The following is a 15,495-nucleotide window of genomic DNA, read 5'->3' on the forward strand; positions in this document are numbered from 1 at the left end:
CACAAAATATGGTGTAACAAATCACTCCAAACTCAGGGGCTTAAAACAAGAGTTATTTGTTTTCACAGACTTGCAGGTCCACCTGGGCTTGGATGGGGTGACTCCCTTCCATATGTATTTATTCTGAGGCCCATTCTGAAGGGGCAGCAGTTACCTAGGAAAGGTTCTTCTCGTGGTGCACTAGAGGATAAGTGGAACTACATGAGGCCTCTGAAAGCCTGGGCTTGGAGCTAGAACACTATTTCTTCTGTTCCTTCCCATTAGTCAAAGCAAATAAGAGTGCAAAATCAAGGGCCAAGGAGGTACACTTTGTCCATGGTGAGACCATGCAGGGTGGGATGAAGAATTGGGGCCCAAAAATTCAACCCACCACAATCAGTATGGAAGAGGTCTTGTGCATTAAAATATCCCTCCCAGAATATCTCCTAACCTCTTCTGTATAATCCACAGGTCTTTGTTCGAAGGCTCTAGCCCTTGGATTCTTGTTGGTTTATCTTTCTCTCATCTCCCAGGCTAAGGCTGAACTTTAAAAAAGTTAGCGTAGAGTAGTGGAAATTACACAGGTATTGGAGACAGACAGATGTAAGTCATATACTGCTCTGCCATGCAAAATGCTGTGTGATACTGGGCAACGCACAAGCTCTCTAAGCCATACTTGCTATGTTAAGCGCTTAGCATTATGAGTGACACAGGGTTGATACTCAGTAAATAGTGAGTGGTAAAAATAACAATAATGAAAATATCAGGGTGGCATTGTAAAAAAAAAGCCAGATCTAGAGTCTAATCCTGGCTCTGCTAACTCACTGTGGACTGAGCTTCTGTAAAATGGCCTTTTTTCCCCCAGCTCTGAAATGTTGTGCCTGACAAAATCTCTGGTTCATTGTGCTGTCTGGAAGAATAAGATAATTTCCTGTTTAAAGCTTATTTATATCCACTCCCTTCAATTTCTTTCCAGGTGAAACTAATGATCTTACAGCCATATACTGCACCCACTTAGGGCCCACTCAGGACTCCACATTTATATGGTAACAAACACACCTTGAGTCCTGTCTAGGTTATAATTTAAGTCACAATTATTCTTTGGCAGAGAAAACTATATATGTATATATAGTTTTTTACATGGTGGTCTTGATCTGTTTTCCTATTTGTGAACTGAAGAGAGGTATCCTTGATTTATCTGCCTTGTAAGGATGATGGTGCAGTGAAAGTGCTATAATTAATTTAATGGGGACCAAGGCTCTTTCTGTCTGGTGGTTCTGCCACACTCAATACCACATCTATATTCTATGAAGAGAAAAGGGGGGAAGGAGAGAACATCTCCTTTCCTTTTAAGGACATTACCTGAACACTACATATATCCTTTCCTCTCAAGTGTCATTGGCCACTACCTAGTCATATGGTCACAATTATGGGCAAAGGAAGCTGGGAAATGTAGATTTTAACTAGTTGGTTATGTGCCCAGTTACTTTTTCTATTGGTATAGATGTCAAGGAGAATAGATATTGGGGGTACAATTGGCACCTATACACAAAAAACAAGAAATGATTTTATGCATGATACTCAGTAAATTTACATTATGATTGGGGTTGTTCTACCACCAGAGATTTGGATGAATTTGGTTGGAGCCCCTAATACCCCAATTTAGGGCCTAAAGCCCTCTCGTTATTTCTTTGAATTTCTCTTGCTTTTCTCTGCTCTACCCTTCTGCATCTAGTCTGTCTCTGTTTCCCACATATTTAACTCCATCCAGGTTGCTTGGTTTGCATGTGTGGTTATTTCCCCTTTTAAAGCCTCTAAGTACTTGTTAGAACCCTAGTGGCACAGTGGTTAAGAGCTGTGGCTGCTAGTCAAAAGGTTAGACTTAGAATCCACCAGCTGCTCCTTGGAAGGCCTATGGGTAGTGCTACTCTGTCCTACATGGTCGCTATGAGTTGGATCTATTTTTCTCCTATAACAGATCTTGGAGAACCTAAGAGATGGAAAAAAGAGATGGAAGAAGTGTTTTATTCTGACATCTAGTGGCCAGGGCAGTGATGGCGCTCATGAGTGTGGGTAAATGGAGATGAAGTCTTGGGCTGATGGGTAGAAAAGAAAACCAGTGCTTTTGGAGCACCTTATACAATCCTGGTACTCTGCCAAAGCTTACCATGTTGACTGTCTGGGTTCAGAATCCAGCTCTGTCATTTACTAGCTGGATAAACACGAGCAAATTACTTAGATGGGAATAATAATACCTACATAACAACAACAACAAAAACAAAAAATAATAACCCAGTTGCCTTTGAGTCAATTCTGACTCATAGTGACCCTACAGGACAGGGTAGAGCTGCCCCATAGGGCTTCCAAGGAGCAAGTGGCTGCTGGATTCAAATTGCCGACCTTCTGGTTAGCAGATGTAGCCCTTAACAACTACGGCACCAGGGTTTCCAATAAATTCGTGAAAAGCATTAAGTTAGTATGTTGCACAAAATAACCCATTGTTATTATAAGCAGAAGCTTCACGTCTCTCTGTGTGTGTATGAGAGAGAGAGAGAAAGAGAGGCAGAAAGAAAGGAAGAAGAAGATGGAGAGAGAGATATGAAGGGCTTTTGGCAAGTGGGCATGGGTTGACTGTTGGTCAAAGGTAGTAGTTAACATTACCTCTTGACTATTATCTTTTCACTCTAAGAATTCCTGTACCAATGATTAATTTTTCTCCCCCAAACCCCTGTGAATTGGAAACCTCCATCAACTAGGAGAATTAGAGTAAAGTTGTACTTAGATTTGTAAATGTTTGGCTGGAGAAAATAATAAAAGCTGAAAATAAATTGGTTGTAACCGGCACGTGACTCTGGAGGCAATGAGGAAAATGGAGGAGGATAATGGAAACCAGGATATGCTTCAGTGAACAATCATAGAGCCTGGCATTTACTGAATGCTTGTTGTGTCATTTAATCTTCCCGACAACCCAAATGGTGGGTATGCCCCTTTTGGGGAGGAGTCGGTTGAGGCTCAGAGAGGATGTTTTGCTCCTATATGCCAGGCATGAAGTGATAGGGTCAAGATTTGAACATAGGTTAGCCTGACTTCGAAGACTGGCTCTTTTCATTCCACTCTTCTGAGATGTGGGGGGAGGGAGGAAGGAGAAGGGGAAACTGTGGGTCTAGAAGTGGATGAAGGGATAAAAATAACTCTGAAAGTCACATAAGGGGACTGGCGTGTCAGGTGGACACCTTTTGATATGTTAACTGAACAAATAGGATCTAAGTTGCTTACCCTCATCTCAGGGGTACCAGTTGGCAAGAGCACACAGCACATTGCTAACCATTGCTCGATGGGCTAATTTTTGTTGTTCGTTGTTAGGTGATGTCAAGTCAATTCATACTCATAGTGACCCTATATAATAAAGTGGAACTGCCTCATAGGGTTTTGTAGGCTGTGATCTTTATGAAAGCAGATCTTCAGGTCTTTCTCTGTGTAGCCTCTGGGTGATTGAACTGCCAGCCTTTTTGGTGAGCACTTAATTGTTTGTGCCACCAGGACTTCCCAGAAAATGCAACTCAATTTGGCAACTGTCTTAGTTTCCTAGTATTATGGTAAAGAAAATACCACAAGTGGGTGGCTTTAAAAAACAGAAACTTATTTTCTTACAGTTCAGAAGTTCCAAATTTAGCGCACCAGCTCTAGGGGAAGGTTCTCCTTTATCGGCTCTAGAGGAACAACCTTGTCTCTTCCAGCACTCCTTGGTTCCTTGGCGATCTTCATGTGGCATCTATCTTCCCCCTTTTGAGATGATTGTCTCTGTGTCTACGCTGCTCTTTATATCACCCGGAAGTGACCGGGTTTAGGACACACTGCATACTGATAGGGCTTCGTTATCAAGACAAAGAAAACCCTATTCCCAAAGGGGAATACATCCACAGGTTAGGATTCCAACACATATTTGGGGGCAGGGGAGGGAGGCACAACTCAATCCATAACAGTAACCATGGAGAGAGAAGACACAGGAGACATCATATCAGTCTGGCAATGTTAGATATTTCTATCATCTTTCAGGATGAAAACCCCATTTTCTAAGCTATTTATTAGAATGTGTGGTCTGACAAGTACTTCTACACCCATGAAGATGGCAAGGAAGGATATTTATAATTGGGTCATAAATCATGGTGTCTCTTGATCAAGAATTACCTGTATTAATTATCTATTTCTGTGTAACAATATTATCACAAACATAGAGGCTTAAAACAACACACATGTATCATCTCACAGTTTCTGTGGGTCGGGAGTCCATGCACAGCTTAGCTGGATCCTCTGCAAGGCTGCCATCAAGGTGTCAGCCAGGACTGGGTTCTCACCTGAGGGATGACTGGGGAAGGATCTGCTTCCAAGCTCACGTGGTTGTTGGTAGCATTTGAAATCTTCCCAAATGAGGAATCATTAAGTTTTTTGCTGGCTGTCAGTCAGAAGCTTCCCTTAGTTCCTTGCCATGTGGCCTTCTCCATATGGTGGTTTTCAACATGGTAGCTTGCTTCTTCAAAGCCATCAAGAGATAGCGTCTCCTAGCAAGATGGATATTGCAATCTTATATAATGTAATCATGTACATCTTACCCTTGCCCACACTTAAAGAGAGGGGATTAGGCAAGATGCGCATACCAGAAGGTGGGGATTGTGCGGTCACTGAAGAATCTGTTGCCATATTACTCTATATTTGGCATGCAGGACACTGCATCTAAGTCAGCAAGAGTTGCCCAGGGTATGGTACCTCTCAGGACATCAGCACTTTCCTTGGGGCCAAGGGAGCAAAGGTAGCCTCTCCTTTGGTGAGTGGGGAGATTACCTAAAGGAAGTCAGATTTCAGGAGCTGGTTGAAGGACAGGAGAGAAGCGGTTTGGTAGACTTCTCGGGAAAGATGTTTTCGATAAGTAGGTTGGAGATAACATGAACATGGGAGTGGGAGGTCTGAATTTATATTCTTTTAAAAACAGTTCCAAAATGTGGTCTCTCGTTATGCAATTTATTGACCTTGGGGCCCAGCCTGCCCAGGGGTTATTTTTCTTTCTCTTGCAGGTGTGGCAGTGTGGAGGGAAGATCGAGGTCTTACCTTGCTCCCGGATTGCTCACCTAGAGAGACACCACAAACCCTATGCCTTGGATCTGAATGTTGCTTTGAAGCGCAATGCTCTGCGAGCAGCTGAAATCTGGATGGATGAGTACAAAGACATGGTCTACTTGGCCTGGAACGTGCCTCTTGAGGTTTGTCATGAGATTGAAGAGAAGCAGGGAAGAACAAAGGGGAGGAGGTGGTGTTAACGGTAGGGAATGGAAAGGAATAGAGCAAAGTGCCATCCTAACCCTAAAGAAATATGATAAGGTCCCAATGGTGACAGTAACGATGCCTAACATTTGTATAACAACACTATGTTCCAGGCACTGTTTTATCTGTTAGCTCATTTAACCATCACAACATACCTATGGAGTAGATATCATTTTTACTATTCTAACTTTACAGATGAGGAAACTGAGGCACAGCTAGCTGAAAGGAACTTATTTAAGGTAATACAGGTAGTAAATGGCAGAACCAAGATTCAAACTTGACTTTTAGATTCCATAGTCTTTGTCAGTGTGCTATATGGGGGTTTCCTTGCTTGGGAGGGCAGGGTTGGACATCAGGAATGTGCTGTCTCCAGGGGACGTAAGTGTGGCAGGTGGGGATGTAGGGTGTTGGGAGGAGGGAATTGTAATCCTGTTGGATGCACATGAATTAGGATGCCCTTGGCTGAGGCCACATCTTCTGCCCTAGCCACCTGAGGTCAGTATGACATGCTGTGCTCTGTTTCTGAAGCTGAGACTCTAGGTTCAAGCATATTGAGGGACATTTGGGGGTACATCTCATTGGCATACTCTTCCCCTTCATCACAGTAGATCCTAAATTTAGCCCCCAGGATGCCAGGGAATCAGAATGGTGGGGAGCTTGTGGAGTGGATCTAGAAGGGAGAGTCAAGAAGAGTCATTGAGACCAAGATCCAGGTTAAACAGCTGGTAACGCTGTGGCTGAAGACTAAAATAATATGCAGAAATGCTCGAGCCTTTCTCCTAATTCAAAGTCATCAGAATCCTTCCCCTAATCACCCAAAAAAAAAAAAAATCACCCAAGGTGCCATTAATCTTCTAGAGTTAGCTCATTGTTCAAAGAGGTTTATAGGAATTTATTCTGTTGTCCATATTATATGGAAGACAGCTTCCTAGCCAACTGACTGGAAAAGATCCATATTTATGCCTATTCCCAAGAAAGGTGATCCAACTAAATGCAGAAATTATGGAACAATATCATAAATATCACACGCAAGCAAAATTTTGCTGACGATCATTTAAAAATGGCTGCAGCAGTGTATCGACAGAGAACTGCCAGAGATTCAGGCTGGAACCAGGGATATCATTGCTGATGTCAGATGGATCCTGGCTGAAAGCAGAGAATACCAGAAGGATGTTTATCTGTATTTTATTGACTATGTAAAGGCATTCGGCTGTGTGGTATTATGGATAACATTTTGAAGAATGGGAATTCCAGAACACTTAATTGTGGTCATGAGGAATCTTTACATAGATCAAGAGGCAGTTGTTCGGACAGAACAAGGGGATACTGACTGGTTTAAAGTCAGGGTGTACGTCAGGGTTGTATCCTTTCACCATACCTGTTTTATCTGTATGCTGAGCAAATAATCCGAGAAGCTGGACTATATGAAGAAGAAAGAGGCATCAGAATTGGAGGAAGACTCATTACCAACTTGAGATATGTAGAAGACACAACCTTGCTTACTGAAAGTGAAGAGGACTTGAAACCCTTACTAATGAAGATCAAAGACCACAGCCTTCAGTATGGTTTGCACTTCAACATAAAGAAAACAAAAATCCTTACAACTGGACCAATGAGCAACATCATGATAAACGGAGAAAAGATTGAAGTTGTCAATGATTTAATTTTACTTGGATCCACAGTCAACAGCCATGGAAGCAGCAGTCAAGAAATCAAATGATGCATTGCATTGGGTAAATCTGCTGCAAAGGACCTCTTTAAAATGTTGAAAAGCAAATATGTCACCTTGAAGACTAAGGTGCACATGACCCAAGCCATGGTATTTTCAATCACATCATATGCATATGAAAGCTGGACAATGAATAAGGAAGACCGAAGAAGAATTGACGTCTTTGAATTGTGGTGTTGGCAAAGAATATTGAATATACTATGGACTGCCAAAAGAACGAATAAATCTGTCTTGGAAGAAGTGCAACCAGAATGTTCCTTAGAAACAAGGATGGCGAGACTGCATCTTATGTACTTTGGACACGTTGTCAGGAGGGATCAGTCCCTGGAGAAGGACATCATGCTTGGCAAAGTACAGGGTCAGTGGAAAAGAAGAAGACCCTCAACAAGGTGGATTGACACAGTGGCTGCAAGAATGTGCTCAAGCATAACAACGATTCTAAGGATGGCTCAGGATGGGGCAGTATTTCTTTCTGTTGTGCATAGTGTTGCTATGAGTTGGAACTGACTCGACGGCACCTAACAACAACAACATACTGTTGTCCCAGGATACCAAGGAATGATAGGAAAACAAGTACACCCCTAGGAGGTCAGTAGCTTTTTTACCTCTACAGAGTTGTATTTGTGACTGTCCCCAGCTGTAAAAGGAATTGCCCCTACATAAGTAAAACCTAAAATCCTACTAGGAATAATAGACATGAGCCATGAGCGGAAATTCTGGGGAGAAGGCAGATGCACAAATTGTTCCTGCATTTCCTTCTCAGTCTTGCCTCATTAGTATTCTTTCACTTTGATGCCCCCAAAATATCAGCAAAGCTCCTTTATTTCCAAATCTTGCTGCCAGAATATCCCTTTGGAGAGCTTTTTCTGGTCATCATGAGGAATATTTTGTGTTTATTGATATAAATATTATCTCAAACAGGATCAGTCTGAGCTAGCTTGCTAGTGATGAGAAATAAACCTGAGTGATCCCACTATGCAGGCCTTGCAAGTGCTTTTGATACCAGCAGAGGTCCCTAGGGTTTAAGCTTTTCCCACTTTCCCTGGAAGACTACGAAGCATCAAGGTTACCTTACAGGCTATCAGGAAAACGCATAGTTAAATACCTAGTTCCCTTACGTGTGGTTCAGTCCTGTTGGTGAAGTCAAGGCAGTTACACAGACAAGGCACAGAAACTCTTGGTGGTTTATTTGCAGAACTCTGGAATGGATTATGGAGACATTTCTTCCAGAAAGGCACTCCGGGAGAAACTGAAATGTAAAAATTTTGACTGGTACCTCAAAAATGTTTATCCACTCCTGAAGCCCATCCATAGCATCGTGGGCTACGGAAGAGTGTGTATTATAAAATTGTGTTTTAGATTCTAAATGACCGTAAAGGACAGTGAAACCTGAATCATATACTGCGGCCCAGGTAAAGGTTTACAAAACCCATCCTGCTCAAAATACCATTCCTACCTGTGATTCCTTCTTTGGCTCTTTGACCCTGGACCCTTTCAGTTTCCTTTCGTCTCTTGCTCCCCAACTCCCATCACTTTTTCTTCTCTCCGCCTGTATGTCTCTGGCTTTGCAAACAGCAGCTCTTTCAGTTTCTTAGACGAGGGTGTTTTCCTTGCTCACCTGAACTCTAGCATGGACACCCTTTCCCTATATGAGACATGACAGTCTGAGGTTGGTGGATATTTGCAGGAAGTAGGCATCACAGCAGTCCCTCACTTCAGTACTTAGAAAATGGCGGCTAGGATCCAAGCCTCCTATTCTCTTTTGGATGTTAGTTTCTGGTGACCTTGGTCCACTGGAGAAAATGCAGAGCCTGGGGACGCTTGAGGGACCTCTTTCTCTTCTTTCCAACAGTGTTGTGATATGTTTCGCTCCTTCAGATGAAAAACACATTGGATGACAGTATCTGCCTCGATCAGGGACCCATTCCAGGCAACACTCCTATCATGTTTTCCTGCCATACATACAGTCCACAGGTATTTTCCACAATCTTCTCTATCCGAAAGGGGTGAAGTCTGTTGTGGCTTAGCCTCTGAAAACCTTTGCCAGATTTAGACTTGGTGTTAGATGATGGTGAGGCAGGAGCAGCTCATCGGTGGGTACAGAGGAAGGGTGAAACCCAAACTGCATGTGTAACTTAAGCACTTCCTAGTTCCCTGAAAACGTCATGGAGACTTGATTCGTAAACTTTCACTTACAGCACAATAAAAATTATAAAAAAAAAGAAAAAGTCATGGCGAGATGGTTGCTTTTCAGGCACAGAAAGGAGAGGTAGAAAGGCTGTGTTCTGTTTCATTCATTCTTCATGGTAACGTTTTTCTTGATAATCACCTCCAATCCCCTCCTCTTCCTCGCCTCCCTCTGCCCGCTCCACCTTTCCACTGCCCACATCAATAAATGTCCATTCCTTGTATGCCCTGGAAGGTGGACAAGTGAAGCCACCTGTGGCTTCTTCTGTAGAGAGGTCAACAGTGAGGTAGAGAAGACAGAGGCTAAACCAAAGTGATGGAAGCGGTCAGGGGACAACTGGAGGGCAAAGCCAGGGGACATTTTTTCCCCTGAGAATATTTACACTTATCATCTTGCTTTGCCTGTCACCCTCAAAGGATCCTTTTTTTAAAATAAAATTTCAAAAGGAAATTAATTTTAAATTATGTCACAGAGAAAAAAAATCATTTCATAGGCATAAAAACAGTATTTTATTGTGTTTTTGGTGAAAGTTTATGCAGCAAATTAGGTTCCCATTTAACAATTTCTATGCATATTGTTCAGTGACACTGGCTACTGTGTCAGCACTCTCATTATTTCTATTCTGCTTGTTCTGTTTCCATTAATCTAGCTTCCCCGTCCCCCTCCCCTTACCTTTTCATCTTTGATTTAAGGTAAATGTTGACCATTCGATCTCACGCAGATGACTTTTTTAAAGGAACACAGCACTCAGGGTTGATATCGTTTATTTTATGAGCCAATCTGTTATTTAGTTGAAAGGGGACCTCCAGGAGTGGTTTCAGTTCAAAGTTTAAAGGGTTTCTCAGGGCTATAGTCTTGGGGGTTCCTCTAGTCTCTACCAGTTCAAAGGAGCCTTTTGAGATACTCATGGTAGGTATTATTTTCAGTTAACAGATGAAACCACTGAGACACAAAAACAACTTATTCATCCAAGTTCACTGAGCAGTGTAGTGTCAGATTCAGAATGTGAAAGTTTTCCTTACAACAAACCCATAGCTGGGGCTTACAGCATCAGCCTTCCAAAGGCCATTTGGGTTTTTTTCTTCAAAGCCATACTCTATGCCATGAGCGTCATGGCTCTGTAGCAGCCCTTGTAGGGAAGGAAGCATACTAATGGCCCTCTCCATGACTGGTCTTCTCTCTGGGATAATGTGAGCGTTGGAGAAAAAGTAGCAAAGGTGACTCCTGGTTACCCAGGGAAGGACAGGGTTTCCTATTACAAGTGATTGTCTCAAGAGCAGTCCTTATGCTCCCTGTAGGGCCAACGGCCTCCCCACTGACTATGTCCATGGCAACCTTTGCTCTCTTTTAGAATGTCTACTACCACCTAATGGGGGAATTCTATGTGGGAGCACTGATTGCAGAGACAAATACTGAGGATCGCTGCTTGACTGACCCTGGCAAAGGGGAGACTCCCACTTTGGAGCCATGTTCCAAGGCAGCCAAAAATGGACTGCACATATATTGGGATTTTAAACTGGTGAGTTGTGTGTTTTTTAAAAGGTAGGCACATTCAAATGTACTATGAGGGGTTCAGATTCCAACTCATAGTGACCCTGTAGGACAGAGTAGAACTGCCCCATAGGGTTTCCACGGAGCTCCTGGTGGATTCAAACTGCTGACCTTTTGGTTAGCAGCCACAGCATTTAACCACCACACCACCAGGGTTTCCAATAGTGTTTTAGAAAGATTAATTTCTGTGGCAGACTGGAAATGGGGAACTGGGTGCTACACACTGAGTCTCTTGACTAAAGGCAGGACTGTTTATGGAGAAGGAATATTGGAGCTTAACAGTGAGGTTTAATAGTTAAGAGTTTGGCTTTAAATCCTAGCTCAGTCACCTTCAGCAAGTTTCTTAACCTGAGACTCAGTTTCCTCATCTGTAAAGAGGGGATGACAGTACGATATCTATTTGAGAGGATTAAATGAGATAATGTGTGTAAAGCATTTAGCATAGTGCCTGGCATGTAGAAAGTGCTCAATTAATATTAGCCGTTGTGATTTGTTTTATTATTAATGATAATCAGAGAGGTGGGAGCACTGGGCTGAGACCAAGAGGATGACATTTGACAAAGACTAATATAGAAGTCAAGGAACCCTGGTGGCATAGTGGTTAAAGTGCTCAGCTGCTAACCAAAAGGTCAGCAATTCGAATCTACCAGCTGTCCTGTGGGAGAAAGATATGGCAGTCTGCTTCCCTAAAGATTACCAAAAAAAAAAAAAAAAATCCAAACCCAGAGCTGTTGAGTCAATTCCAACTCATAGCGACCCTATAGGACAGAGTAGAACTGCCCCATAGAGTTTCCAAGGAGCGTCTGGCAGATTCAAACTGCCAACCATTTGGTTAGCAGCCGTAGCACTTAACCACCATGCCACCAGGGTTTCCCTGTAAAGATTACAGCCTTGGAAGCCCTATGGGGCAGTCCTACTCTGTCCTATTGGGTTGCTATGAGTCAGAATCAACTCTACAGCAATGGGTTTTGTTTTGGTTTTAATTCCACTTTTAGGACAATATCTTAACCTAAAGAAATAATATAACACCTGAACCAAGACTAATGTAGAAAATTTATTAATATTATAGTAGCAAAACATTAGGAAAAATTAAGCATCCAACAGTAGGGGATAGTTTTTTTCATCTCTTGAACTGAACGTTATACAGTAAAACCTGTGAAAACTGGAATCCATGAAAGGCAGAAACTTGTTAGAGAAGGAAAACTCAAATATTTTCCACTAAAATGACTGATAGAAAAGTGGTAAGACTGCATCCTGTGAAAGGTAGAAAACTTGTGAGACCTGGAAAAACAAGGCAGTCTTGTCAAGTTCTGGCTTTCATAGGTTTCACTGTAGAACCATTAAATTGTATTTTTTTAAAAAGGAGTGAAGTGGGAAAATACAAAATACACATAATATAGTCTGGAATTTTACAAAACCAAAAAAAAAAAAAACTAAACCTGTTGCCGTCAAGTTGATTCTGACTCATAGTTACCCTATAAGACAAAGTAGAACTGCCCCATAGCGTTTCCAAGGAGTGGCTGGAGGATTCAAACTACCCATCTTTTGGGTAGCAGCCGAGCTCTTACCACTGCGCCACCAGGGCTACTGAATTTTACAAACAGGATGGAGTTATTAAGCACATATTTTGTTTCAGGCACATAATTGGATTAGTCCTTACACAAATCTTCTAAGAGAAGTATTATCATTAGATCATTTTACCTATGGAGTAATTAAGGCACAGAGAAATGAGATGATTTGCCCAAGGTCACACAACATCATAAATGTTAGCCCAGGATTCAAACACAGAATCTTAGCCACTGTGTGTTATTGCCTTGTTGCTTGGGAAGTTTGATTCTAAAATAGAGAAAAAAGATTGAGTGTTGGCTGAAACAGATGGTAGAGCTAAGGTTTTTTTTTTTTTTTTTTTTCTAATATTGTGATATTTGGATATCTTTAAAGGCAGTAGAAATGGAATCTTCAAAGAGTGAGAAATAGAAGATGTTAGATAGGAAGAGTGGTTTCTCCGGCACCCAGAATGGCTGGGCTCAGGGTACAGAGGAGGCTGCTGGCAGCTGAGACAGAGGTGGGCAGCGACTTTGAGATGGTCCACGAGGCACTGTCCCCACAATCGCTCAGGGTATTCAGGTGAGGAGGTAGATTGACCAGAAGTGCAGTCTTCTTGACAAAGTGGAAAATAAAGAAATTTAGTGTGAGTGATTGTTAAGGGGTGGAGACTGAGGGATAAAGCTTGCTGAGGAGGCCTGGAAGAGTAACCCTGAGGAGTAAGCCAAGCTCTGAGGCCAGACTGCTGTCAGCACATTTGTGGCCAGGCCTGCTCCATTAGGTCAGGTAGGGCTCCGGGCAGCCAGCATCAGATGAACTAACTATACTAATTCAGCCCATCCCTTGAACTGAATGTTATACAGTAAAACCTGTGAAAGCCAGAACCTGTGTAAGGCAGAAACCAGGCCTGCTTGGTTAGGCCAGGCAAAGCTCCTCTCTAGGAGCCTTCTGTGGTCTGGAAGCTGGGCCAGAGAAAAGAGTGGTGGGGCTGACTTGGAGGAGAAGTTCATGAACCTGGGGAGTCACCCTGAATGACCGACACTGATAGTGTACCTGGGGAAGTGGGGTGGGGGCAGGGGAGTTCAGTGTGGCCAGGGACAGGTAAATTTGGGGGGCCAGGGGTTTTTGGGGGTTGTTTGTGAATGTAAGAGGTGAGAGGCAGGGAGGCGATGGTTATAGAGGGAGCCCTGTTTGTTAAAAAAAAAAAAAACTTCGTGGTAGGTTATCTAAAGTGGAACAGTAAGACCAGGGTTTCTAAATAGCCATCCAAATGGATGCTGTTAGCTTTGAGGATGGTAGCGGAGAACAGGCTGTATAAAGGGAAAAAGAAGTTCGTGTAGACACTAAAAGAGATTATGTGAGTTTCTGCAAAGGGATGTATTGGAGTGTGGAGAGTGAGAGGGAAAGGAGAAGAGGGCAGGACCAGGAGAGGTTGTAGTTTGCTCAGATGCCGTGATATTCAATTGTTGAGCCACAGAGTTAGTGAGTTAAGAGCTCAGGGGGCCTGGAGGCGGCACATGGGAACAAAAGAGAAGGATGACCCTTCCTCCCCTCATTAGGATGGGTAGAGGTGTAGGTGGACCAACATTTATTGCACATCTTCAAGTGTCAGGCACAAGATAACTCAATAAATATTAACCCTAATCCCACTTTATAGATGAGGAAACTGAGACTTAAAGAGGCTAAGCAATTTGCCCAAGGCCACATGGTTTTTATGGGGTTGAGCAGGAATTCAAATCCAGACTCTTTAGCTCTAAAGCCCATAACGTTCCCACTAGCAAACATTGTTGAAGCCCCACAGCACAGAGAGGCAGGAAGCTGCCACCTAGAGTGGTGGAGAACACGGACTGAAACTCCTAAATATAGCTTTGCTTCAATTGAACAGCAGAGCCCCACCAAGGAGGGAGGGAACATATACAGAGGTGACCTGAGCGTTTTCATGTACTCAGGGGTGAAGAAGTAGAAAGGATGGACAAGTAGAGAAGTGTCCTTGGCTCTCTATGATGCCATCAAGACATGCCAATCATTATGGACCTGATGCCTCAATCTCAGGCGAGGCTGATGATATCAAATGAAACCAGCACTTGCCAGCCCTCACTGCAAAGCATTGATTACTCCCAGATCTATGGTTAGTTTGCTGATGGAGAAAGCCCTGGATGATCTAATTCTATACTTTGCTTCATTTTCTCCTCTGGGTGACTTACAAAGTGTTACGGGGGTCATCAAGCTTGTCTCTGACCACAGCAGGGAGAGTAGGAGCAGGCGAATGATATACCCCCAGGGCATTTCAACACCTTGACTCTGTCTCTCCTCCCATCTAGGGAGGAGCCGTCGTAAACAGGGCCACCAAACGGTGTCTGGAGCTCCAGAAGGACGTTTCAGGTACCTATGTGCCTGTGCTCCAGACCTGCACCACACAAGTGTGGAAAATACAACATACCATCAGGAACTGGGGATCAAACTAATGTCCGGTCAAACAATGGAGCTAACCAAAGGGAACTTGGATTTGGGACACCAGTTGTTGCAACTGGAATGGCTTCTATGCTAAACACTGGTCAAAGTGGGAGAGGGCGAGAGATATTGTGTGTGTGTGTGTGTGTGTGTGTGTGTACACAGGTGTGTGTGTGTGTTTACTGTAACTTCTGCCTGGAATACACAAGATTTGGAGGAGGGAAATCTGAGCGTGTGCACTGCTCTGCTGAGGAAAGGTGGGAAACGATGGCACCTGCTCTTCAGTTTCCCTTGGGAGTTCATGATATATATCCAATGCCATTCTTGGAAAATTCTTGAAATAGCCAACAGCATCTTGCTATATGTGAAGAGAAAAATAGGAGGGTGGAAGTTTAATTTTGGCTTCTGCCAACACTGTTTAGTCTTCATTCCCGACGACTACTATCACCATCTGCCTCACACCTCCTCCCCCAGCTTTTCTGCTCAGAGACTTCTCAATCTGCCTTGGGAGCATTCAAATAAAGGGCTGGGTCATCATCAAGCCAGTAGCTTGATATCTATTCAGGTAGCACCACATCACCTGAAGACCTCAAAAGACCTTCCCTGAAGGTGTGGAGCTACTCCTATTCCCTCCTTTCTTGCCTGTACTAAAAGATTCAGAAAATAGAAAAACAATTCTGTATCAGAATCCTGACAAGTTTCCTCCATTCATTCCCCATACCAGTTTTATTTGGAC

At 43.1% G+C, this 15,495-nt stretch overlaps 1 protein-coding gene across 1 annotated transcript in view; it reads left to right on the top strand.

Moving 5' to 3' along the window:
- The window catches only part of GALNT8 (polypeptide N-acetylgalactosaminyltransferase 8), a 36,806-nt gene extending 22,033 nt beyond the window's left edge, over positions 1-14,773 (top strand). The window contains exons 7-11 of the mRNA XM_049884809.1: positions 5,049-5,234; positions 8,220-8,357; positions 8,903-8,998; positions 10,564-10,731; positions 14,630-14,773. Coding sequence (XP_049740766.1) covers positions 5,049-5,234; positions 8,220-8,357; positions 8,903-8,998; positions 10,564-10,731; positions 14,630-14,773 — 732 coding nt within the window. The remainder of the gene's footprint in view (positions 1-5,048; positions 5,235-8,219; positions 8,358-8,902; positions 8,999-10,563; positions 10,732-14,629) is intronic.
- Positions 14,774-15,495: the final 722 nt, after the last annotated feature.

Source organism: Elephas maximus, chromosome 4, assembly GCF_024166365.1.
Source record: "Elephas maximus indicus isolate mEleMax1 chromosome 4, mEleMax1 primary haplotype, whole genome shotgun sequence".
Lineage (NCBI taxonomy): Eukaryota > Metazoa > Chordata > Mammalia > Proboscidea > Elephantidae > Elephas > Elephas maximus.